This window comes from Sabethes cyaneus, chromosome 1 (assembly GCF_943734655.1).
Source record: "Sabethes cyaneus chromosome 1, idSabCyanKW18_F2, whole genome shotgun sequence".
NCBI lineage: Eukaryota > Metazoa > Arthropoda > Insecta > Diptera > Culicidae > Sabethes > Sabethes cyaneus.
The window spans coordinates 93,551,565-93,579,516 of NC_071353.1; the positions used below are offsets into that span (position 1 = coordinate 93,551,565).

A 27,952-nucleotide genomic window follows, 5' to 3' on the forward strand; every position below is an offset into this window, starting at 1 on the left:
TTTTCGAAGGCAATTGGATACAGTTTAACAAAAAATATCTCATTAAGATTTTTTTAATCGAGTAAAATAATATATGTTGTTAGTGTGGGGGTTGGCGTTTCGGAGTCCCAGAAGCAAATTCCATCAGTTTCCGATGAAATCAGCTCAAAGCTGCAATTTTATTAAGCGGAAATCAGGGGCTTGCGATGGGTGCCATGTTTTTGTTGCCAACATCTCAGCACATCTCGACAAAGGTTGGCAGCAAATCTACCTGTCAGACGGGCGCTATTTCTTGCATTTTTTGAAATAGCGCCCTTCGTTAAGTGGACTGTCAAACACCGTTCGTTAAGATACGGATAGCACCCCGCTGGCGGAAATCAATTGATTGCACCCATAACCTAAATGTTAGATAGACTTACAAATAGTCTCTTACTCCGCTCTACTACATACTTCGCCTAAATATCTCCAACACAACAACCTAGCTTTTATGCAAATTAAGTCTGTAAATCGTAAGTAGTAAGAATTTATGGTATTTAATAAAGAATTTAAGGATTTACGTCGTAAATCTGTTTAGCTACCACTCGATCCAAGAACAATCAAAAAACCTTGTCATTGACACTGTCCTGACAGCGCTTCGAGATATAGTCACATCAGCTCAAACGTCAATTGCGCCGGGGGATGCGCCGATTTGCTGTTCGTCATCACCCGCTGTAACATCCTCCCCCTCGTGCCGAACGGCACCAAATTCACCTCTGTTTTGTCCGCCGCGACTCGCTCCGTCAGGATCGCTCACATCCAGCACCGCTAGGTTACAAACTGCCCTATTTTTCAACATGCCGGTCACTGTTTCCACATCCGCCCGACGCACAATTCCGTCTTTCCCAGGGTAGATTCGGTTTACTCGACCTCGAATCCACAAGTTCCGAACTTTCCCATCGGCTACCATCACTAACGCTCCTTCCTTGATTGGTGGCACATCGCAGAACCACTTGGACCGCCGAGTTAGGATCGGCAAGTACTCGGTAATCCAACGATTCCAGAACGAATCCAGGCTCTGCTGCATCAGTCCCCAACTATCCTTCATCGCTTTTCCGACATTAGCCGGCGCTTTTACTGACTGGCGTACACGACTAGAGCTGAGCATCAGGAAATCGTTGGGAGTTAACGACTGCTGCTGCGCGCTGTCCAGCGGTAGATACGTCAACGGTCTGGAATTTATCATGTGCTCAGCTTCGGCTAGATATGTCACGAGCGATTCGTCGTCTAACTTCTGCGACATGGGCAGTGTTCCCAGCGCCGTCTTTACCGAACGCACCATCCGCTCCCAGCATCCACCCATATGCGGAGCGGACGGTGGGTTGAACCGCCATAGAGTATCAATGTCCGTGAAAGTGCTACCCAGGGCTCGGTTGATGTCCCGCAACTCCTGCTCAAGCTCTCTACTGGCGCCTACGAAATTTGTCCCGTTATCTGAATACACCTCTTTCGGCGCGCCTCTCCGAGCGACGAACCGCCGAACTGCCTTCTTGCACGAGTCGGTTGTTAAGCTGTGCACTGCCTCCAGGTGTATAGCTCGGATGGTCAGGCACGTGAAGATCGCTACCCAGCGTTTAACAGCACTACGACCGACTTTCACCAGATACGGTCCAAAGTAATCGATCCCTGTGAAGGTAAACGGTCGAACGAAAGGGGTGGTGCGGAACCAAGGAACGGGACTCATCTTTGGAACTACAGGGGTGGCCTTGTACACGCGACACCACTGACATCGCTTTTCCGTTGACCGGATCTGCGCTCTCAAATTCGGAATAGTAAACTTCTGACGAATTTCGTTCGCCACCGTTTCATTGTTGCCGTGACGAAATTTTCGATGGTACCAATTCAGCAGCAAGTTGGTGATCGGGTGACGCTTGGGCAAGATTATCGGGAACTTCGTATCGTATTTCACGCAATCTGCCGTTGCAATGCGACCATCTACGCGCAACACACCTCGATCGTCCAGCATCGGAGAAAGAGTCGCTATCGAACTGCTGCGGCTTAAAGCTTTACGGTACTCCGGTGGTAAGCGTACGTTGCGATTCATCGTAGCTACCTCGTCCGCATAACATTCTGATTGTGCGATCCGGCAAAGACACTCCTCTGCATTCTGCAAATCTTCACTGCTGACATTATCTTCGTCGATCTTCGGTCGTTTTCCGATTCGTTGCAACAACTTCCCAGTGAACCGGTACACATACGCCATGCTTCGTAACAGTCGCTCGTATTTCGAAAAACGTGACACATCGATCAATTGCGCTGATAGGAAATGACTACAGACGTACGCCGGTCGCAGCTCTTCTTCGGGGCCGCTCATTGTCGTGAACTTATCCACCGGCCAATCGCTCTCCTCTTGGTACAAGAAGGTGGGTCCACGCATCCAACGGCTGTCGGACTTGCAGTTCGGACCTTTACCCCACTTCGTCGCTTCATCGGCGACATTTATTTTCGTTCCCAGCCATCGCCATTCGTCGGGTTTTGACAGGGATAGGATCTCGTTAACTCTAAACGCCACGTACTGCCGGAATCTGCGCGTATCCGATTTGATCCATGAGATTACGGTGCTAGAATCGCTCCAGAAGTATGTGCGTTTGATCTGTACCGAATGACCTTCTTCGATTGTCTTGCGTAAGCGAGCACCAATCACGGCTGCCTGCAATTCCAGTCGAGGAACTGAAGTCTGCTGTAGTGGAGCTACCTTCGTCTTGGAGGAAACCAGGGCGCATCGAATTTCTCCTCGGTCGCGAACACGGAAGTACGCCGCTGCAGAGTAGGCTTGCTCACTACCGTCCACAAATATGTGGATCTCCAGGTTATCGAAACAGGCAGGATCATATCCCGGAAAATAGCACCGGGGAATACGGATGTTATCTAACTCCTTCAGAACTTGCAGCCACTGCTTCCACCGTACAAACAGATCTTGGGATATGCGATCGTCCCAGTCCAGCTTAGCTCTCCAAACATCTTGCAGCAGAATCTTCCCTTGAATTACCAGCGAACCAACCAGCCCCAACGGATCGTAGATTTTCATCACGAAGCTCAGCATCATCCTCTTTGTCGGCACGGTGTCACCTTCTATCAACGATCTCAGATCATCTTGCAGATTGAACTTGAAGCAGAAGACATCTTCGATCGTTAGCCAAGACAGCCCGAGAACACGTTCAAAACCATGATGGCCATTCATCGAAAGGTCTTTCACTTCAGCGGGACTCACTTCTCCGATAGCTTCCAGGACCGAGGATCGATTTGAAACCCAGTTGCGAATTCGAAAGCCTGCCTTCCGGTGTACTTCAGCTACTTCTAGTGCTAGACTGATGGCTTCCTCTTCAGTGTCGACGCTGTCGAGATAGTCGTCGACGTAATGCTTATTCTTGATCGCATCTGCCGCCTTGGGGAATTCCTGCCCATTCTCCGTAGCATTCAGGTTTTTAACATATTGTGACTGCGCCGGAGAACACGTCGCTCCGAAGATAGCGACATTGCACGCCATCGTGATTAGCGGTTCGTCTGACGACTTGCGGAAGACGAACAAGAGTGCGCTTTGGTCTTCCTTCCTGACTCCGAGCTGCAAGAACATTTCTTGTATATCACCCGAGTAGGCAACTTCCCGTTCGCGGAATTTGAAAGTAACATGTAGCTGGGGAGTCAACAAATCCGGACCCTTCAAGAGCATCATGTTCAGGGACACACCGTTAACTTTTGCGGCCGCATCCCAGATAACTCGTATCCGTCCGGGTTTGTTCGGATTCTGTACCACTCCTAACGGAAGGTACCAGGTACGTCGCGGATCGAAACCTGCCATCTCTTCTTCAGTTACTACGTGGATGTACCCCTTCATCTCGAAATCTGCCACCTGCTGTCGTACGCTCTCATATAGCTGAATATCCTTCTCAAGTCGCTTCTCCAGGCATCGCCACCGGCGCTCGGCCATTGGTCTACTATCCGGGAATTCGATGTCGTCTTGCGTCCAGATCAGCCCGGTTTCAAACCTTCCGCTTTCTGTCCGAACTGTCGTCTCTTCGAGGATTCTACGTGCTCGTTGGTCTTCGGCTCCTTCCAGATTAGGAGCTACGGCAACTCCAAGGCTTTCTACTGAGAAGAACTGCTTTCTGGCTTTCTACTGAGAAGAACCGCTTTCTGTCCGAACTGTCGTCTCTTCGAGGATTCTACGTGCTCGTTGGTCTTCGGCTCCTTCCAGATTAGGAGCTACGGCAACTCCAAGGCTTTCTACTGAGAAGAACTCCTGCACATAGTCGTGGAGATCGCGTTCTGTCGTATCCGCACAAATAAGCATTTGACGGTGCTGGAAACTGTCTTCTCCCCCTCGTACACGGCCGCTTACGACCCAGCCAACACGAGTCTTCGCAGCGATCGGTTCATCTTTTCCTCCTTCACGAACCTTCGTGGTAGTCAGCAGATGTGAGTTACTCAGCCCGATTAGTAGTCCAGGAACGGCTCTCTTGAAGCTCTTGACCGGTAGATGTCGTAGATGCGTGAACTCCTTACCCAGCTGCTCGAAATCCAGCGATTGTTCCGGTAGCCCTAGATTCTTGACGGTGTATACTTCGGATAGCTTGAAACGTCTTCCGCCGTTTGGCTGCGATATACTCAGCTTCTCCAGCACAGTAGTCTCGATCTGCTTATTTATCCCACTCGTCCAATGGATGCACAGGGAATGCGCTCGACTGTCTACGCCGAGTTGGTCTGCAATCGCCTGTTCTACGAGAGTCACAGACGAGCCGTCATCCAAGAATGCGTAGGTGTTCACTGCAGCACCATTCTTCCCGTACAACGTCACAGGAATTATCTTGAACAAAATTGATGATACCGAAAGCTGGTGAATGGTGACGGTAGCATCGCTGGAATTCCCGGTCGACTTCGGCTCGCTGTGCAGTAAACGATGATGTCGCTTCTGACAGTTGTTGATTCCGCAAACTTCGCCTTCGCATGGCCAGCGAATGTGCGATACGAGACAGCGACGACATAGCTTGTTGTCCTTTACAAAATTCCACCGGCAGTCTATCGAGAGTCTCTTGAAAGCTGCACAACTCGCAGTGGTATGGCCGGTAACGTTGCATTTAGGACAATTCCTGCTTACTTCTTGTCTTTTGCTCATATTATTCTGGTGATGTTCTCGCCGTTCGCCGGGTGGGTTGGTTGATGCTTCTTTTCGCTCGTGTGCATCATGCATATTCAGGAATGCCTGTTCTTTATTCCTGGGTTTTTCGTGCTTCTCGTCCTTCGGAGGCTTCGGTGAAACGTATAAGTTTGTAACGCCACTGGTGGCGGCCGTAACATTCCGCATGTACTCGCTGAAAGCTTTTAAATCGACCACGGGTAGACCCACTTGGTGTAGTGCCCAACTAAATTTGATATTTGCCGGCAGCTTGTCCACCAGTTCTTGTAGGAGAATCGGGTTGGACAGGTGATTCGTCATTCCAACAGCCTCCATATGACCACACAAATTCTGCACAGCCAAACCGAAATGAATCAGCGTCTCCAATTTTTCCGCCCTGGGTGCGGTCGTTGCTCGAACTTTGGCCACCAGGTTATGAACAATCTGCTCCGGCCTACCGTACAATGTCTGAAGGGTAGACAGCACTTGTGGCACGGTAGACGGATGTAGAAGAAAACTGCTGACGGCATCTTTCGCAGCACCTTTCAGCGCCCGTTGCAAACGCAGCAAGTTTTCAGAAAGTGAATAACCACATGCCTCTTATAACTACTGATAAAAAGCGGCCACTCGACAGGGTCCCCGCTAAAGACAGGAAGCTCTCTTGTGATGACTTGCCTTGCTGCCAACTGATGGGACGTGGGACTTTGCATTGCATGACCATAATTTACATCTATGGGGGCATTTCGTGGCCCTAACGGATCTACTAAAAGAGGAATCGGGGGCAATCCTGGCTTTGGAGGTACATAAAATGTCTGGGTGGGTGTCCCTACTATGTCTACTTTGTCGTGAGTCGTTCGAGGGTTGTTACTCACAGTTACACCTTGCTGGTTCGCCTCTGGAACGTCGTGCTGATGCTCGTCCTCTGCGGGCTGTTCTGCTGCATGCTGTGCCGATTGTTGTTCGCACTTCATGCGCAGTCGTTGCACCTCCTCGGTAAGATTCTGCTCCTGTGCCAGGAACCTCTGCTTCTCTTCGTCTCGTTTCGAACGCTCAGCTTGGCATTGCTGTTCTAGCTGTTTGATCCGTTGTACTAGGTCCATTTCCCTATTTCTGTGCTGCTTATCGACTTCATCCCGCTTCTTCAAGTCGGCTTCGATCTGCTGCAGTCGCTGCCTGTCTTGTTTACGCTGTTCATCCGCATATTTTAACAGGTTGGTCAACTCCTACTCTCGCTGGTCTCGCAGTTGTAGCGCTTTCTCTTCTTTTTCACGTTGCTGCTGATAAATTCCTTCCATACGGTGTCTATCCTGCTCACGATTCTCCTCGGCATGCTTAAGCAGACTTGCTAACTCCTGCTCTCGCTGTTCTCGCCGCCGGAGCTCTTCTTCCTGCTGCTCGGCATGCTTTCGCATCTCGCTTGTCTCGCGTTGCCATTCTTCGTATGGTAGTGGTTTTTTAATCAACTTCGAGACGATCTTTGGAAACGCGTCTACTTTCGATGAACTCGAAATCTGACCGCTGATGTCAAACAATCGGTTTAACGGTGGAACGTTGACTAGCGGTAGATCCGGTAGGCTACCGGTATGCTGCTGCTGCTGACCGGATTGCCTTAAAGCATCTTTTTGCACGACTTCCACCATCGCTCGCTCGGAATCTATATCGGTTATTTCACTGACTTCGATAGGTGTCGACGATCCAACCGGTTCCCCGTTTCGAACCGAAACTTGTTGATTTGGTTCACTTCCGGTCGTACAGGGCATCGCTTGCTGGTGGAACCAGGTTTCTACTTTATTTCGGCTACTTGCATGGCTTCGACTGCTTTGGCTGCTACGCATACTTCCCGCATCTTCATCCTGCTGGCGAAGCAGCTCATGCTTCCGACGTTCTCACGTTCAAGTTTTTCATTCATAGCCTTCTCGACCAGTAATTTCTCTTTCTGCAACCTTTCCTCCTCCAATTTCTCACGCAAACATCGTTCTTCTTCCAACCTCTGAAGCTCCCGCTCTATCGCCGATCTCCGGGAACTCGTCGTGCTGGATTTTCCCGTCCTAGAGCTTGTACGTGACGGAGAAACGCACTTCACACAGCTGAATTCACTGGATCGCGCTGTACTGACGTCCACTTTCGCACAGGAGAAATGGTACCAACGCTCGCATTTTCCGTATTGTACCATATACAACTCCGCATTGTTGGGCCGTTTACATTCCGCGCAATCGAAATGCTCGCCGTGCTCGATGTCAACCACTGATGGTTCAAATTCGTCATCATCCGACTCTATTACTGGTGTACTGTCACGGGATGGTTGAGAGCCGCTGCCCGCTGGATCTTGTCGGGTCGCTCGAGTTTTCGACCGGGTCTGGCGAACGAATGATCCTTGTGCACTCATATGGATATTTCTTTGAGATTGTTAGTGTGGGGGTTGGCGTTTCGGAGTCCCAGAAGCAAATTCCATCAGTTTCCGATGAAATCAGCTCAAAGCTGCAATTTTATTAAGCGGAAATCAATTGATTGCACCCATAACCTAAATGTTAGATAGACTTACAAATAGTCTCTTACTCCGCTCTACTACATACTTCGCCTAAATATCTCCAACACAACAACCTAGCTTTTATGCAAATTAAGTCTGTAAATCGTAAGTAGTAAGAATTTATGGTATTTAATAAAGAATTTAAGGATTTACGTCGTAAATCTGTTTAGCTACCACTCGATCCAAGAACAATCAAAAAACCTTGTCATTGACACTGTCCTGACAGCGCTTCGAGATATAGTCACATCAGCTCAAACGTCAATTGCGCCGGGGGATGCGCCGATTTGCTGTTCGTCATCACCCGCTGTAACATATGTTTTAAGCATTTTTTCTTAAAGTTTCAACATGAAAACCAATTCTATTCTTGCTTTTTGTATATTTCTTATATCAGTTAGGCCATTGCAAATAATATTTAAAGTTTTTGTCACTCCCACTTGGAAATTGGCTTAAAAATTCGGGGGGCAAAAAAATAATTTGTAGGATATGAGTCAAATTTCTTTTTATAAAATCAATTGTCTGTGGGCTCTACAGTCTGAAAAACTCGAAAAATGAGTCTCCGAGTTGGATTAACGCTTCTAGCACGAAACAGAAATGGAAATTCGAACAATGGAATTTCCGAAAATCATCCAAAAAAATTTTCCTTCGTTTTTGTCTTTTTTCGTATATTTTTCCATAGAAAATAATAACGTATATATTATAAGCAAGAATAGATTCGGTTTTCACGTTTAAACCTTAAATAAAAATTCTTAAAATCCATGGTTTTTTTTGCTCGATTAAAAAATTAACTTTGTTTTTTTTCGCCCCCCCCTTCAGTAGCCGAACACCGGAAGGACAAAAACTACAAAATATTTGTAATGGCCTTATTATTTTCCATGCAAAAACCTACGGCAACAAAATCAACAAAATCGAAAAAAATTTTTTGCCGATTTTCGAAAATTCGATTGTTTGAATTTCCATTTCTGTTCCGTGCAAGAAGCGTACGCACTCCATTCACTCATTTTTCGAGTTCTGTAGGCTATAGGTGAACAAAAGCTTCATTCGACAAGTAGTTGGCGCCGCGGTAAAAATGATGATATTTTATTTCAAGCTGTCAAAACACATAGAAAACTAAAATCATCAGAAGCGAATTTGATTTTGTTTTCTTAAAATACGCGCTTTGGAATCAATCAAATGTTATGGTTGGGTTAGAAAATAACATATATGATGATGATGATGATGATGGTCCCGCCACATACCCCCACAAAGGTTTGAGCAAGACGATTTATCTATAAGATAATTAATATTATGACAATTGAACCAGTTATGCAAACATAAAAGACGAACTGATTCCATATTCAGATATAGATTTCTCCAAAGTTATTTAACAATTACGTTATATCTGTAATCCGCGCGCGTGGCTCAAACTTTTTTTTTTAATTACTTCAACATGAAACAAAAAATCCATCATCACCATCGTGGCGAACATAGTAGTTAATGTGAAAATACCTAATATTTAAATAAAATTAAAAATATAAATTCAATTAAAAATTTTGAACACAATGAGATCGTTTTGTAAAAAAAACTTCGTCAGTTACAATCTTCGAGTAAACTAAATAAATAAAATACTAAGTATATAAAACAATTATCCAAATTTAGATTAATTTGTTTTTGGAACTTCGTCCGTTTAGTACATTTTTCGTCAATTTATAAAAAAATAGTTCTAAAAAACTGTTTTAACGTGTGAAATACACAATCTCTTAAACTCCGCAAGTGTTGGTGCACGTTCAATGTATCTTGGCATCGAATTGAAGACATTTATTCCTTTGTAAAACAATGAATTTTGTGAAGCACATGTCAAAAAGTTTGGTGTTCTTACTTCATTCGCGTTTCTAGTATTGTATCTATGTAGGTCTCATCCTCCTTCAATTCGATCACACAAATATCGAGGCAGCAAACCGTTGACTGCTTTGAAAATAAACACCATAGTTAAGTAAACAATTCTTTGCTTCACTGGTAACCATTGCAAAGCGTCCAGCATTAAAATTGAGGAAGTAAATCTATCACATTTTAAAATCAAGCGCATTATTTTATTCTGCAAGCGCTGAAGCCTCAGTATTTGTGTTTCATTGGCCAGGAATAAAATGGATGAGCAAAAGTTCAAGTGAGGAGAGATGATTGATTTGTATAGCTGTATTTTACTACCAATAGTTAATTCGTTTTTCAATCGGCATAGGATTCCATACTTCTTGGCAATTTTCTTGATGACATTGTCAATGTGAGCATTGAACTTTAGTTTGTCATCAATAATCACTCCAAGGTATTTAATCTCCCGAACGCGTTCAATTGTCTCGTCATCAATCTGAATTGAGACATTTTCATCTAATCGATTTCGTGAGATAACCATAAATTTTGTTTTAGTTATATTCAATTTCAATTGCTTATACTTCAACCATCTACTTAGATAACGTAAATCTTCATTCAAGTGTAAAACGGCTTTATTTAAATCTTTGGCTGCAATGAATAACACGGTATCATCTGCAAAAAGATTGATATCACAAAAACGTAAAACCCGTCGCATGTCATTAATGTACCTAATAAACAAAAGGGGCCCTAATACACTACCCTGGGGTACACCAAGATTGTTACCCACTGGACTATATACAAAATCATTAAAAGCAGTCCTTTGAGTTCTGTTGGACAAATAGCTTTCAAGCCATTTGAATGCAGTACTAGTAATTCCAAAGCGCTTGATTGTTCTCAACAATAAGGGCCTTGAAATTGTCTCAGAAGCGCGTTTCAGATCCAAGAAAACAGCAACTATTGTGTCTTTACGCTCTAAGTCAGTGATGGCCAAACAGCGGCCCGCGGGCCGCATGTGGCCCTTTGAGACGATTCGTGCGGCCCGCGGACTGATTTGAAAGATGGTGGATTTAGGAGAAATTTTTTGATGACATAGGAGTCCCTCAGTTTAATCGTTATGCCTCGCGCATGTTGTGAATCTGAATGCTTTGCGGTTTAAATATAATGGTGATTCCTAGAAAATGGTTTTTGTTGTCACCTATTTTGTATTTTGTTATGCACAGGAATGGCTAGCGATTATTGCGGCCCGCGGCATTCATGAGCGATCTGATTTGGCCCGCACCATGCATATGCCTGGGCATCACTGCTCTAAGTAGTCTTTCCATTTAGCTAATACCAAGTTCAATGCGGTTTCACAAGAATGACCTTCTCGATAACCCGATTGTTCCGGAATCAACAAGGAATTACAGTAATCCCCCCAATAAGGACGCTAATAGGGACCGCGTTAATGGAAACCGTGTTAATGGAGTCTACGTAGCATATGGCAATTGACTTAATTGGTTCCAACATGGAATAACTCGTGATCTTGACCATATAGAACGTTGGTGTCTTCGACAAAGTTGTTCAGCAGATCGAGGGCTTTTCGTTGGATTGTATTATTTCGGAATTGCCTCACTACGTGGCGCTAGCATACATGTAATATTTTTGTACAGGCTGTATCTTGCGCTGCTGACTATCTAGAAAGTTGCTGTCTTCGGGAAGGTTGCTCAAATGATTGCCACCTTCATGGTGGCATGAAAAATAGCGCAGAACTGACTCACTACGTGGCGCTAGTGTCTATGTGGTATGCTTAGATAGGCTGTATCTTGCGCTGCTGACTATTCTAGAAGGTTGTGGTCTTCGGGAAGGTTACTCAAATGACTGACACCTTCAAGATGGCATGAAAAATAGTGCAGAACTGATTCACTACGTGGCGCTAGTGTATATGTGATATGCACAGACAGGTTGTATCTAGCGCTGCTGACTATCTAGATTGTTGTGGCCTTTGGGAAGGTTGCTCACATGACTACCACATTCAAGATAGCATGGAAAATGGCGCAGAACTGATTCACTACGTGGCGCTAGTGTATGTGTGATATGCTTAGACAGACTGTATCTTGCGCTGCTGACTCTCTAGAAAGTTGCGGTCTTCGAGAAGGTTACTCATATGACTGTCACCTTCAAGATGGTATGGAAATGAATACAGAACTGACTCAACGGACGGTGCTAGTGTATTTGTGATTTTTTTATGTTTGTCATAACTCATGATTTTGGTAATGTACAAGAAGTTGCTTTCTACGGAAAGGTTGTTTAAGTGACAGTAGTTATTCAACTGGTTGAAAAATTTGCTAATATTTTGCTCGTTATTTAACGCAATGTTGGTCGCTTACAAAAATTCTCCGCAAAATGCAACGGAGGCAGTCGATGAAATTCATAAGAATTTTTCACTTCTCGCATTTAATATGCAGCGGACATGAAAAATATACTGCAACACGAGAAAGCTGAATTACTAAAAGTAACATTACGTATGCCGTTGACTTCACATTATTAATGCTGTGTGACTTAAATGCTTATTAAGTCATTGCAAGTTTCGATTTAAAAAAATAGTGATAAAAATGAAAATATAATTGTTCATGAATCATAAGAATATTTAGAAAGTAGCTGGAAATGTGTTAACGTGACTGAGACTAATTGAATAAGTGAGTTGGTGGGATTTCTCTGGCCACTTAGGAAGTAGCATTAATAGTTGGTAGATTAGCACGATAGATTTTTTTTTGCAGGCAGTAAATGTTGCTAGAGAATAAAATTGAGTGTCGAGCGTTCAGCATCGCAAGATACAATCTGCATAAGAATACTACCTATACGCGGCGCGAGTAAGTTCTGCGCTATTTTCCATACCACCTTGAAGGTGTCAGTCATTTGAGTAGCCTTCCCGAAGATCGCTACTTTCTAAATAGTCAGCAGCGCAAGATACAGTCTGTCTAAGCATAGCACACATACACTAGCGCCACGTAGTGAGTCAGTTCTGCACTATTGTGCATGCCATATTTAAGGTGGTAGTCATTTGACTAACCTTCCCGAAGACCGCAACTTTCTAGATAGTCAGCAGCGCAAGATACAGCCTGTCTAAGCATAATACATGCCCGCTAGCGCCACGTAGTGAGTCAGTTCTGCGCTATTTTCCGTACCATCTTGAAGGTGACAGTCATTTGAATAACCTTCCCGAAGACCGCGACTTTCTAGACAGTCAGCAGCGCAAGATACAACTTGTATAAGAATATCACATAGACACTAGCGCCACGTAGTGAGTCAGTTCTGCGCTATTTTGAATGTCATCTTGAAGATAGCAGTCATTTGAGCATCCTTCCCAAAGACCGCAACTTTCTAGGTAGTCAGCAGCGCAAGATATAGCCTGTATAAGAGTGTTACTTATACGCTAGCGCCACGTAGTGAGACAATTCCGCAATACTATAATCCAATGAAAACCCGTTGATGTACTGAACAACTCTGTCGAAGACACCAACCTTCTATACGGCCAGGATCATGAGTTATTCCATATTGGAACCAATTAAGACAATTCCCATATGCTACATAGACTCCAATAAGGACGTTCGACCGCGTTAATCGAATCACTCGAGACCGTCCTTATTGGAAACGTTCTTATTCGAAACCGTGTTATTCGGGGGACTGCTGTATATATTTATATAGTAGAAAGGTAAAAAGGTATTGTTTCTTGCATCAGAAGAGTTTTCGTTACAAAAACAGATGTACAAGTGACTGCCCAGATAACACAAAATCGTAATAGAAAGTTCACATTAAATCGTTTTCATGTCAATTTCACATTGGAATTGTATAATGATTAGAGTATGTCAAATCGAAGTGAACAATAAGTTGTTTTACAGTCGTGCGTGTCTTCAGATACAATTCATGACTGTGAATTATAAAGCAGTATAGACGATTGCAATATTTGATTATATCTTAATCATATATTCAGGAGTATTTAGTTGCGTGTTACAAAAACTACGCAAAATAGAATTACAAATAATTGTCAAAATTTTCGCACGTATATCGCCTCCACTTTGGTACATATATGTTCTTATATGGCGTGAAATATAACTTTTTCGTTCAGATATGATTTCGTATATCTCAGTTGCAATCGAGGTATATAAACCATATGGTTTACTGGGTGAGTGACAAAGGGGCCCCGAGTGAGGGACAATCAGCTAGTATAAAAATAAATTTGACATATATCCCACAAATTATTCTCCTGATTTTTCAAGCCAATTTCCAAGGGGGAGGGGGGATGATGGTGGGTGACAAAAACTTTAAAAATAATTTGTAATGGCCTAATTTAAAAGATTAATCGTCTTCGCAAACACTGGCCAATGGAATCAAATATATATTTTCCGGATCGTAAGACTCGTGCTCAACTAGTAGTTCGCATTGATTAGGTGACTTATGATTTTATTTATGAAACATTTGTATCGTTTTATTTTTACTTCTGATCAAAACCTTCAGTCGTACCTTTGTCCAGCAGGAAGTGCTGCAATTGATTCCCTCCGATTACGTCCAAAAATCGTAGGGGGGACCCGGCTAATGGTAACTACAGAATGCCTACGGCCACCTGGCTGTGGAGCTGGTGAACTATATAGTGTTGCAAGGAATGCTTGCTCACGAGGAGAAGGTCCTGATCCTTCACCTCCACGTTCCGATAGTCGACGTACTTGACTAGCCGTGATACCGCTTGTGCATGGTGGTGTTGGTAAGGAATGCTTACGTGTTTCGCGCGGATCACGCCATGGAGAAAGTAAATATGGATTTTCAGGCGATTCTATATCTAGACTTTGTCGAGGTGATGATTGATTACTTATTTCATCATCCTTTTCACAATTTTCCGTTTCTTCCACAACTATTAGAGGTTCCTGATTACTGTGGCTCGGAGTGTGGGATGAACGGCGCATTCTGAAGAAGGAATCTGAAATCAACGTTAGGAAAAATTTGGTTACTATCGATTTTGTTATTATTCGCAATATTTTAATAACACAGTGAAAATTTGGGAACGGAGAACGAGGTTTATCCCAATACACAAAATGGTCCAGAATATACCAACGAACATTTACCGAAGTAATCGAACGACAGGAAGACGACAAGAATTTTTAACCACTGGCGTGTTATATAGTGTGTAGAACGTTTTAATTCAATTGTATATAACTAGTTTATTATTTGTAATTTTTACCTTTGTTATACTACAACAAAGGAACTGCTGTATAGGAACTATTTAGGAATTGGTCGAAAAACATGGAATTGATCCGAGGCCCAGGGGGCCGAGTCACAACTACCAATCGATAAAGTTCGACGAACTGAACAAGTCTCGCATGTATGCTTCTGGCCACGAAATGATTGTTATTATTTTAATGTTTACATTTCTGGTGATCAAACTTGCAATCATTTTTCAAAAAAATATATGTAATCATCACACATTTCTTATCAGTAATATAAACTAGAATGCAATATGCTTTTCATTATTTTACAACTATGCGCATATCAATAACATATGCTGTAGGTACATATCTCACTACTACTTGAGTGCCTGACTCCGAACTTTAATGTTCTATAATTAACTGACGCCACATAAAGCTGCTGCAAGTTCTAAAACGAACTTGTACTCAAGAACAACTAATCAACAAAATTCACATCACTTGTATACGACAAAGATGACGCAAAGGATTGAGATAGGCTTACAACACAGAACGCCTGGGATCAAACCCAATAGCAGGCGAATGCAACGAAATTAGGTAGAAGTATAAAAATAGAACATAGAAGTGCTGCTAAAGATTAGCTTTTTCTTAGTTTTTGACAGTTTATTCCGAAGCTGCTTAGCGTTATATGCAGCGAACTCAAGACAACTTCAAGGTCGGTTAATTGCTTAAAAGTGAAGCTGCTTAGTAAGTTATAGGGGACATGTGTATAATGTGGCACAAGTGGGCAATACACTCCAGTTCGTTTATTCCCAAACTAGCAAAAATTAAAATGCAAAACTAAAGAGAAACGCTAAAACTCGATGAAAACAGCCTACTATGGAAGTTTGACAGTTGTCACTGGCTGTCAGCCCAAAAGAAAAATAAATTTGTTTTTTAACGGCTTCCGATGTAATTTTTTGCGTCGTTTCCGTAAGCTTTTTTGTGGTTAAAATCTGTAAATATCTTGTTGCGATTCGATTGCGTAAAGTGAAGTTCTAAAGCATTATCTCAGGCGAAAACCGGTGAGAAACGCTTAGTTTGCTTAATTATTTAATATTTTTCCCGAAATGTCGTATGCGGCCAATATGCCCCACTTATAGGGTGACCATATTGATCCAACTAAAAATCAGGACATTTTCTGGCCAAACATGCCGATGAAGATTTACTTACCTACTTAAATATTTTGCCATCCTATGACAACGCCTGTTGAATAACGTTTCGCCAGTTAACTCGGCTGTGGGCTGCTGCTCTCCAATTCCTCGGACACCGAGTACTCTCCGCCAGATCTCGCTCCACCTGGTCTAACCATCTTGCTCGCTGCACTCCTGGTCGTCTTCTTCCTACTGGATTTGAGGCAAACACCATCTTTGCAGGGTAGTTTTCCGGCATTCTTGCAACATGTCCTGCCCATCGTATCCGTCCAGCTTTAGCCACCTTTTGTGATATTGGGTTCGCCATAGAGCTGTGCATGTTCATCGTTTGGTTGATGGTTCATCATTCATCAATGGTTGATCCTCCATCTCCATACTCCGTTTTCCTGTACGCCACCGAAGATCGTTCTTAGTTTTCGTATTCCGAGAACTCCGAGTTGTAACTGACGGGGTCGTAACTACCCAGCACTTACGACACCCCCTAAAACAAACCTCAGGGACTGCAAACGTTCGCGACTTCCTGTCAAGAAAACCCCTGAAAACCTTCTGCTTAAACTGTTCCCTTAATTAACGGATTTCCCTCGGTAACTCCTACCGTTTGATATCTAGGGGTTTCACTTCCGGTGGAGATGCTGACCGGGATCCGTTTGCGGTCTGGTCGATGACTTTTGGCACGAAGCTTGATGGCCTACTCCCGGCGTTCCGGCTTCGGGCGCACTTGGGGCTCTGAATAAGCGCGTTGGCGACGACGCGGTGTAACTGAGATGGCGTCGTTGGCAGGGACGCTCCTACAGCTTCAGGATTGACGGATGTGGTGGTAACGGCGGATGTGAGGACTAAATTCGGTACAACTCACGTACAGTTTCGGGTCACGTTGGTAACCGTCAGGTAAATGCAGAAAACTCTGGAAACTCAGGGGCCCTAAGAGCGAGATGATTTGTTTAGCGTCGAGTTTTGGAGTGGTCATGGTCGGGAATATGCCGTGAGAATTCTCTGATAGCCATACCTGGGCTTCTTTTCGCACGTCTTTTTAGTCTACCTTTAAAACTTTGTATATTTGTAGTGGTCTTTCACTAAGAATTTCTGATACGTAGCTTCATACACTCAGCTCAAACTTTTATTTTAGTTTTGTCTTCGCTGTCTCAGTTGTGCGACTATATTTCGTTTTTCAGTAGCGTACTGTTTGACTTCGGACAGGGCAAAGGCTCAAGCTATCTTTTGTCCAACGACCTATGACCTTTTCACGCTAAAACCTCCACTGTCTCTCGCTTATCGTTTTCTTGACTCTTTATCGCCACCCGCAATCCATGTTAGCTTTGCTCCATTTTCCGCCCCCTGGTGGTGGGTGGGTGGATGCCGTTGACGTGTGGCTGCGTACACGTTATCGGGGAAAGCTGTTCGCAATAGGGTGTTCCTACCACTCCCTTGGCAATTTATTGCCGGACATTCATAAAATATTTTGCACCCGCGACAGTCTCCTAAATCTTGGGCAGATACCAACCCGACGGTTACAGAGAACTCGCAGGTCCTCCTCGAGCATTGTCCATGTTTCATGCTTGTAGAGAACAACCGGTCTAGTAAGCGTCTTGCACAGGGTACACTTTGTACAAGGGCGGTCTGCTCGACCGTAATTCCTTATGTAGCCCATAGTAAGCACGACTTCCGCTATTAATACTGTCGTATCCGAAATCTAAACACGACTTTCGTTCTCGAAATTAGCACATAGAGATAGAATGCCGAATGACATGTCACATTTTTCCGACCTTACGGGAAATGTTGCGCATACGCAAAACAATTAGACCTGGTTGCCAAACACAATGTCTAACTCATCAGTTAGCATTTAGAGAGTATCAATATTTTAAAAGAGACGTCATTATATTATGTTCACGTCCATGACTAAGCGGTTTATAAATTATGTATCTCATGAGTACTGTACTACCTCGATTACATAAATTTATTTACATATTACATCCTACCATGCCATACGTATTCTCTACAAATACGTCTCCGAATCTCACGACTAGTATCATTGTCTGCCGTTACCAGTGAGCCAAGGTGGACAAATTAGTCGACTACCCCAACTCATCGCCGTCGGCCTATGAAGATTTAGATTCGATAAATCGACCCACCTAACCTTCCGCTCCTTGTGTTTAGAGGTACAATTCTCATAATGCTAGACAAATATGATCGTTATGATGTACCACTCCAACCATACAGATATCCAAATTACACTCTATTGTGGAGTCAAATACTATAAATACTATAGTGAGTTTCAGTGAGCAAGCTAAACCTAACTACCGTCGAAATGGTACCGAAAACCAGAGGAAAAGCCCCCAAATATCCTGGCAAGCCCCAGAAAACAGCATATAGGAGACCAGAAACGAATAAGCCATACCAGACGGACCCGGGGTTGCTCATGCTATATCAAGAGCTTTTCTCAATTGTACTCGTCCTGGCCTATTTGTCGCCAATTCGTTGAGCGTCTCGACATTCGCAAGTCATCTGCAATCTGGTCGAGCTACGCAGCACGTAAGGCCCCTCTTTTTCTAGAGTCGCTGGTGTATTTTTGCGACATGGCTCATATGCTTGCGTCATTCTCTGCTTTCTGCTTGTACTCCGCCAAAAATAGTCCGCAACACCTTTCGTACAAATACACGTCTGTCTTCCATAAACAAGGCTACACAAGTCTTGTAGAGTGAAAAGTTGTTGGTCTGGATAACCGTTCTTATGCACTAACTGTCATAGCTCTTCAAGTTTAACTGTATCGTATGCTGCCTTGGAATCCACGTCAATATAACCCGTGGATATGTTGTTCTCCCGACAACTCGGGAGGAATTGTCTGAGTGAGAAAATTTGACCCGTAGCAGCACGGCCTCTCGTAAAGCTCGCGTGATACTGCCCTACGAAATTTCTTGCTATTGTAGAAAGACGCCGCAACAAAATCTGGGAGCACTTTGTATTCCATCGTAGGTTTGAGCGCACAGTTACTGGTACTAGGTAATGATTCAGGGTGTATCTGCATCCCGTAGGAAACCCATATTGACGATATTTGAGAAAAATCGACCATCGATGAGAATTAGTCAGATTAGGCTCAATACCCGTTGGTCAGGTGATCCCAAGGGTGGCTTGTGATTACCTTTGCTTGGAAAAAAGTGCTTTCGATAATCATGCAAAGTTCTCGTTCGTGTCGGTGCGCAGACAATAAACGCCTTCATAACCCCGATGACGATCTTGATGCCCCATCGCGATCAACTGTCGAACGTCTCGTCGTCGGGTCTACAGCAGTTTAAACAGCTGAAAGTATGCTACATTTACGAAACTGAGAATGTAAAATCAGGCATGGAAGATAAGATAACCTATGTTTGTAGAGAAACTGACAAAGCAGGACTTTAAAAACATTTGTACTTCAATGTCTTTAGTAAAGTAGGATTTCATTTTAAAAATCAGGATATCCGCTGTAAACCAGGACACCAGGACGCCGCTCGTGAAAACAGGACATGTCCTGGTAAATCAGCCCACTTACGACGGTGTAATATGCCCCGTTACCGATGAGGCTTTAAATACAGATAAATAGATATAAGTGAAAGTCTATTTTATTTTTATTTATTTACTATTTGATACAGGTTGTAAGCCCCGTCACCTGTGGTTGGTTCGCCCCATAGTGAAAGTCTTTTGCCACTGTTAACCTCAGTTAGTATTGTAGAAAGTGCTAGGAATAATTTAACAACCACGTCCAAATTCCAGGTAAATTGCTGGTTACTTAACAAAGCGGGGTAATACCCAAGTAACCATGAATATATGGTACTACCACCGCCTTAGCAGAACGTCCGTTCATAGCAATGAGCCTATCATATCAAAAAGAGTTGTACATATTCAACGATCGGTCATGCTTCCCAATTCTTGTATGAAGGGCCAAAAGGGAATTGGTCGGCAAGCAACATCACTTACACGTACCAGGGGTTTAGAGAATCTCCTTCCAAGAGCTAAGTCGCCTGAGTCAATCTTTGAATAAGCCGTCTTAATGCAGAATGACTCCAGCAGGTGGGGAGAAGAGCCCGCTCATTATCCGCTATGTGTTGTTAATCGGGCCTAGATTAACCCTAGGAAGTTGACTGTCACTATCCCTAGGCACACCGCTTCAAACAAGTGCTCTGATGGTCCCTCCCTCTTCCCGATTCTAGTTTATTTATTTAATACAGGAATTATATTTAAGCGTATTTTATAATAAAAGTAAATAAGAAAATAAGTAACATTACCTTTTTAAGTATGTACCTGCACATTTGTTTTATTATGTGATACAACATCTACATCCAATATTAGTTTCTTGTACCAAGAACTCTGTTGCAATTGAGCCCTGTTAGCTGTTAGCGTTGTAGACTTCCTCAGAGTGCATACTTGATCCTAAAAAGAAAGTGAAAAACAAAAGAGACCAGAAAACCAGGAGAAGGCACAGCGATGGTGACTTCCTATCTCCGTGACGATTCCAGCATTGTGCGGGGCAATACCCAAGTAACCATAGGCATTAACTCAAAACTGTATAGTGAGAATAAATATGCATTCCTAGTGCTAAATTGTTGTATAACAATAATTTTAATGTTTATGAAACATATATTAACATTGTTAAAGCATAAAAGTATTAACGCAAATCAACATTAAAGAAAGCATTATTTACGCATATAATTTTACAATATATATGCATATATAAAATTCAATAAAACAAGCCGTAAGTGTTATTATAGGGTTTGTACTTGACATCTTATGTAGCTTTTCTACAGCGATTATTTCTGCACTCTTCCACTTGACGGATGCTGTCTTTTTCTATCCTATTGGTTTTGCAGAACGGATTGATATGGTATAAGAAGGAATACCACCCAGATTTAAATACAACTAATTTTAACCCACTCACTTATAGCAGCTGTGGTTGAGATAGCAAAGCCGTACAGAAACGAATGAGGTTTCAGGAATAATTCCGGTTCGAGCCCCGTCTAAGAGGTAACATTATTTAGCATTTCAAAAAATGTCCCCTTTATCCACATATTGAATAAAAACGAATAAAACTGTTCGCCTTTAGGTTACAGAAAACTCCGCCATAATTTCGTGAGAAAATACTTTTTTCTTGTCATTTCGTTTTATCTTGTCACCGACCGAATCTTATTTTCATTTTTTATAACAAGCGAACGCGGAACGATATGCCGTCGATACTTTTTCGATACGTCGATAATGTAGACAAAATGTCATTTTTATGAAGCCTCAAGCAAACACCAATAATAACCGTTATGTGTTCGACAGGGTACCCGGGTACCTTTTCAGCTTTCAAAGTACGAAATTCTAAAGTTTTCTTTGATCAAGGATACTGAAACTCTGTGACATCTAAGAACTAGTTAAATTGCAACTTTTCATAAAATAAGTTTTCATGTAGCACTTAAGGAGGTGGAATGGGGGGGCTTCGAATTTTTTTACCCCTTAAGTGCTCGACAAGGGTACCCGGGTACCCACAAATTGAAACACTTGTAACTTTGGCAATTTTTGACCGATTCGCACACTTTTACCACCAAAAGATTCAGGAACTTATCGACTTCCAGTGTGGTTATAACAGAGCCGGAAGTGGTTCATCTGGTTCCCGGAAATCCGGCAGTCCGAGGATGTGTTCCGGAATTAAAGCACTTTTTATATTTTTGGATGTAATTATAGTAATATGAGTGTTCAAAGTTCTTCCTATTACCCTGAAAGGTCATTCTTCATTGTTTTAAAACAATACAATGATATATCCTCGGAATGGCCATTCTGCGACAAGTTCCCGTGGGACCTCCTGTGGCCATAAAACTGTTTGGTTTGCAACACTGGCAATATGGGTGTCTAAATTCATGAAATTACTCCAGAAGGTCATTTTTCATTATTTTGATTCTATCTGATGATTTTGCCACGGCATGGCCATTCCGGAACATATTCCCGTGGGGCTTCACAGTTGTCCAAAACCAAAAATATGTGCGCATTAGAGTTTTGAGTGGGAAAACTTGATTTTAGGTTTATGGAACCTTTGGGAGAGTTTCTTGAAATTAAAAGTTCTATCGTATGGTGAAATTCAAATTTTGAATAATCCCCCTAAAAGTGAAATAAAAAAAAATTTTTTTCTGCAGCTTCAATATAACACATTGATGAGTTCTGCAAAGTTTTAGAGCATATTATTACAAGAAATGTTGCTGAAGACCGTAACCTTCTATCTCTTCAGCGAAGATAGAAAAATCCTATTTCTTAGATGTGAATCGTCAAAATCAGTTTTTCTATTTTAGCTTTTTTTGTAGTAGTTGTATGACTTTTTCAGGTTTTATAAAGTTGTACAAATAGTAAAAATACACAACTTTGCCGAATGTAGTATACCTCTATCTTTGCTTGTTTAGGAGCTGTAAAACTTTTGTTATAATAAATACCCTAATTCTGACCCTGAATTACTCAACTATGCGCAAACAGATACAAATTACATTACATAAATCTGAAACTAAATAAAAAACTACAAAAAGTCAGGAAGTTTCATGTGTATCCGTCTGCGCATAGTCGCGTAATTGGGGATCAAAATTAGGGTATTTTTTATATCAAAAGTTTTACAGTTCCTAAACAAGCAAAGATAGAGGTATACTACATTTGGCAAAGCTGTGTATCTTTGCTATTTGTGCAACTTTATAAAACCTGAAAAAGTCATACAACTACTACAAAAAAAGCTAAAATAGAAAAACTGATTTTGATGATTCACATCTGAGAAATAGGATTTTTCTATCTTCGCTGAAGAGATAGAAGGTTACGGTCGTCAGCAAAATTTCTTGTAATAATATGCTCTAAAACTTTGCAGAACTCATCAATGTGTTATATTGAAGCTGCAGAAAAATAAATTTTTTATTTCACTTTTAGGGGGATTATTCAAAATTTGAATTTCACCATACGATAGAACTTTTAATTTCAAGAAACTCTCCCTACTTACTTACTTTAGTGGCAACGGTCCGTTACCGATCCTGCGCCGAACGAATTATAGTTCTCCAGTACCGTCGGTCCTGGGCTGCCGTTCTCCAATCCCCACGAACACCAGCTGAACGTGCATCGTCTTCGACAGCACACACCCACCGGGTGCGGGGTCTGCCTCGGAGTCTACGGCCTCTTCCTGGTTCTCTGCTGAAAATAGTTTTGGCTACTCTTTCATCGGGCATTCTGGCCACGTGTCCAGCCCACCGCAGCCTGCCACATTGCACTACCGTCACTATATCAGCATATTTGTATACTTGGTACAGCTCGTGATTCATGCGTCTGCGCCACACTCCATTTTCCATTTTGCCACCAAGTATAGATCGCAGAATTTTACGCTCAAAAACCCCAAGCACTCGCCGATCAGCTTCCTTTAGCGTCCATGATTCGTGTCCGTAAAGGGCCACCGGGAGGATTAGTGTTCTGTAGAGCGCCAGTTTTGTGCGAATTTGCAAGCTACGGGACTTCAGCTAGCTACGTAATCCGTAGAAAGCCCGATTCGCGGCTGCAACTCGTCGTTTCACTTCGCGGCTTACATCGTTGTCACATGTCACGAGTGAACCAAGGTATATAAATTCCTCCACTACTTCATATCGTTCCCCATCTAACTCCACCTCGGCACCAACACCACTTGAGCTCCCACGTTCCCTACCAGCAACCATGTACTTCGTTTTGACGGTATTAATGGTAAGTCCCAATCTCGCAGCTTCCCTTTTAAAGGGCCTAAAGGCCTCTTCTACTGCTCTACGGTTGATTCCGATGATATCGACGTCATCCGCAAAACCAAGAAGCATGTGAGATTTCGTGATGATAGTTCCATTCCTTTCCACGTTTGCTCTTCGTAATGCACCTTCCAAGGCAATGTTGAATAGCAGGTTAGAGAGTGCGTCCCCTTGCTTCAGTCCATCCAACGTCACGAAAGCAGCTGAGGTCTCACCCGCTATTCTAACGCATGATTTGGATCCATCCAGCGTCGCACGAATCAGCGTAACTAGTTTCGTCGGAAAACCATGTTCTAGCATTATCTGCCACAGCTCATTTCGTTTAACTGAATCGTACGCCGCTTTAAAGTCCACAAACAGATGGTGTGTCTGCAAGTTGTACTCCCGGAACTTGTCTAGCAACTGGCGCAGGGTAAACATCTGATCCGTCGTGGAGCGACCCTCACGAAAACCAGCTTGGTACTCGCCGACGAAGGACTCCGCTAACGGTCTCAGTCTGCAGAACAGGATACGGGAAAGCACCTTGTAGGCAGAATTGAGCAATGTAATTCCTCGATAGTTTTTACACTCCATTCGATGTCCCTTTTTGAAAATTGGGCAAATGAGGCCATCCAACCACTCCTCCGGCATTTGTTCTTCCTCCCAGATCCTGACAATGATCCGGTGGATTGCTTCGTACAGCCGCTCGCTCCCCGCTTTTAGAAGTTCAGCCGGGATACCGTCCTTCCCAGCAGCCTTACCGTTTTTCAGCTCACTGATTGCCTTCTTAACCTCCTCCTGTGTTGGTGGCTCCACAGCTTGACCATCGCTTACAATTTCTATCCTGTCCCTGCTGATCTCCTCATTTACCTCTCCATTCAATAGTGTCTGGAAGTGCTCCTTCCACCTGGCTGCTACCGCCGTTTTGTCGGTAAGCAGGTTGCCAGCACTATCATTGCACATCACAGGCATGGCAAAATTCCTGCTTCTCACCGTTTTATAGAAACTCCGTGTGTCGTTGCTGGCGTATCGCTCCTCTGCGCCGGCAAGCACGTGCTCCTCGTACTCGCGTTTCTTTAGACGATGGATTCTTTTTTCCGCAGCTCTAGTCTCTCTGTATCTCTCTCTGTTTTGACGCGTTGCCGCAGTGAGCATGCGACTCCTGGCCTGGTTCTTTTCGTCTGTCACTCTCTGGCATTCGGCATCAAACCAGCTGTTACGCTGTCTTCCACGCGTCGTGCCTACCACCTCTCTCGCTGTTGTTTGGATGGCCCCATGGATGCTCCTCCACAGCCCATTTATATCTTCTTCTTCTACCTGCTGTTCTGCGATTCGCTGGTGAAGCTTCCTGGCGTACTCCACTGCAACGCCGTCTGCCGTTAACCGCTGGATGTTGAAACGCAGCGTCCTTTCAGTGCGAGCTTTCGCCGTGTTCGACAGCCTTGCGCGAATCTTACTCACTACGAGATAGTGGTCAGAGTCGATATTTGGTCCACGAAAAGACCGTACATCGATAACATCCGAAAAGTGTCGACCGTCAATCAAGACATGATCGATCTGAGAGCTAGAGTCTCCATTTGGATGCCTCCAGGTTTGTTTCCGAATATTCAAACGTGGAAAGTAGGTGCTACAGATGGCCATCCCTCTGGCCGCGGCAAAATTTATGAGCCTCAGAACGTTATCATTGGTCGACAGATGCAGGCTATGTCTTCCAATAACTGGACGGATGAATTCCTCCCTCCCGATCTGCGCGTTTGCATCTCCGATGATGATTTTCACGTCGTGTTTTGGGCACTCTCCATAGGTCCTCTCAAGCTTGTCGTAAAACTCGTCTTTAGCATCATCGGATTTATCATTTGTCGGTGCGTATAAGTTGATTAGGCTATAGTTGAAGAATTTGCCCTTAATCCTCAACACGCATATACGGTGATCTACGGGCCTCCACCGGATAACTCGTTGCTTTTGTTTTCCCAACACTACGAAACCGACTCCACGTTCAGCTTTCTTACCGCCACTGTAGTAGATGTGGTACTTAAAAGAAGTGCCTGCAATAGGGTCTACTGCACGGAACTCCCTTTCTCCGGAATTTGGCCACCGAACTTCCTGAATAGCAGCGATCTCCACTCCGAGTTGATGCAGCTCTCGAGCAAGCAAGCCAGCCCGTGCCGGTTCATGGAGAGTTCGGACATTCCAGGTACCAAGTTTCCAATCGTTATCCCTTAATCGTTTCCTTGTCCCTTGCCGTGTCCTATATCGATTGTTCCGTCCTGAATTTCTTTGTTCGTTGTTCGTGGTAATTGAGTTTTCGGTATACTACCTCACCGGGGTCGCGATACCTACATCCCACTGATGGGTCTGCCATCTTAGGTATAGCTTGCGGGATACAGCATTTCATATTCAGCCGCCCGTTACGAGACAGACGCTGTGTGAGCCGCCCCTCACCTGGAGAACAGGCGCTCTAGTTCGCACCTCCTAGCTTAGCTGCTTCAGTAAGTACGTGAAGCATTTCCGGGTAAGGCCATCGACCGTCATCATTTGACTTAGATCTACGTGGAGGCGCCCGGTGGGAGCTTGAGAGAGCCAGAGCTATGTTTGACGCTCCTTCCAGGTAACTCTCTCCATTTCATACCCAGAAACTCTCCCAAAGGTTCCATAAACCTAAAATCAAGTTTTCCCACTCAAAACTCTAATGCGCACATATTTTTGGTTTTGGACAACTGTGAAGCCCCACGGGAATATGTTTCGGAATGGCCATGCCGTGGCAAAATCATCAGATAGAATCAAAATAATGAAAAATGACCTTCTGGAGTAATTTCATGAATTTAGACACCCATATTGCCAGTGTTGCAAACCAAATAGTTTTATGGCCACAGGAGGTCCCACGGAAACTTGTCGCAGAATGGCCATTCCGAGGATATATCATTGTATTGTTTTAAAACAATGAAGAATGACCTTTCGGAGTAATTGGAAGAACTTTGGACACCCATATTACTATAATTACATCCAAAAATATAAAAAGTGCTTTAATTCCGGAACACATCCTCGGACTGCCGGATTTCCGGGAGCCAGATGAACCACTTCCGGCTCTGTTATAACCACACTGGAAGTCGATAAGTTCCTGAATCTTTTGGTGGTAAAAGTGTCCGAATCGGTCAAAAATCGCCAAAGTTACAAGCGTTTCAATTTGTGGGTACCCGGGTACCCTTGTCGAGCACTTAAAGGTGTTTTTTTTGTCGAACACATAACGGATAAGCTCGCTATTTCGCCTTTTTAGCATTATGTGAGTTCTACAGAAATATATAAAGAATAATAAGCTTTTAAGCATAGTTCTGTATGTAAGTATAATGTTGTTAAATGATTAATGTTTAGTGCTTAGTGGTTACTTGGGTATGCCCTACTTGCAGTATATGCCCCATGCAGAAAAGAAAAGCTATCCCAGGAGACCGACACGAGGTTTAATTTATATGAAAACTAGCTGACCCGACAAACTTCATATTGCCACAAATTAAACTGTGTTGTACATAAGTCGTGAATCTCGGATGACCTTTGTCACAATCTCGAGTTTAGCAAGTTTCTACGAATTCATGGATGTTTTAATATACCTCCTCACGGTAAAGTAGAAAACAACTCCTCCCATTGCTTAGCCTGATAAAATAAAGCGGATAGCATTTAAATATTCGTCATCATTACAAACCATTTCGCCAAATACCAATTTGGGGAGCACCAATTCTCGGTTGACCATAACGCGGAATATAGAGTTTCGCAGAATACCATTTCGCGAAAAACCTTACGCGGGATGCACCATTTCACGGAAAATCTTTTCATGGAAAGTACCATTTTGCAGGGGTGACCCAACTGAAGGAAAGTAATAGAGGTCAGTAGATCTAGGAAAATAAATAAACCTAGATAGAGGATATCTCTATGGGGGGCTGCCCCCTCGCAGTGACCGGCGCTTCCGACGGCAGGTTGTGGGCAACACTCGTGGCTTGGACCGTCTCGCCCTGAATCATCTAATGTTACAATTGATAGTTTCTGGTGGTCTTATTATTGACTAATGTTTTATGAAAGAGTCTAAAATTTCACGAGTTCGATTAGTTTTTGAGTTACGCAAAAATTTCTGTTTTGTTTGTATGAGAGTCCTTACCCCCTACCACAGGAGTGAGGGGTCTCAAACCATCATAAAAAAATTCCTGCCTCCAAAACCTCCCACATGCCAAATTTGGTTCCATTTGCTTGATTAGTTTTTTAGTTATGAAGATATTTGTATATCATTTGTATATGAGCCCCCGCCCCCACTATTGAAGGGGAGAGGGGTCATAATTCTCCTCCTAAACTTTATGTTTTCGGCAGGACAGTCATACGGCAAAGCAAAACGA

General features: G+C 43.4%; 1 protein-coding gene across 1 annotated transcript in view; it reads right to left on the bottom strand.

Moving 5' to 3' along the window:
• Positions 1 to 27,952, bottom strand: part of LOC128745999 (uncharacterized) — a 189,411-nt gene that overhangs the window by 108,810 nt on the left and 52,649 nt on the right. The window contains exon 2 of the mRNA XM_053843057.1: positions 13,998 to 14,448. Coding sequence (XP_053699032.1) covers positions 13,998 to 14,448 — 451 coding nt within the window. The remainder of the gene's footprint in view (positions 1 to 13,997; positions 14,449 to 27,952) is intronic.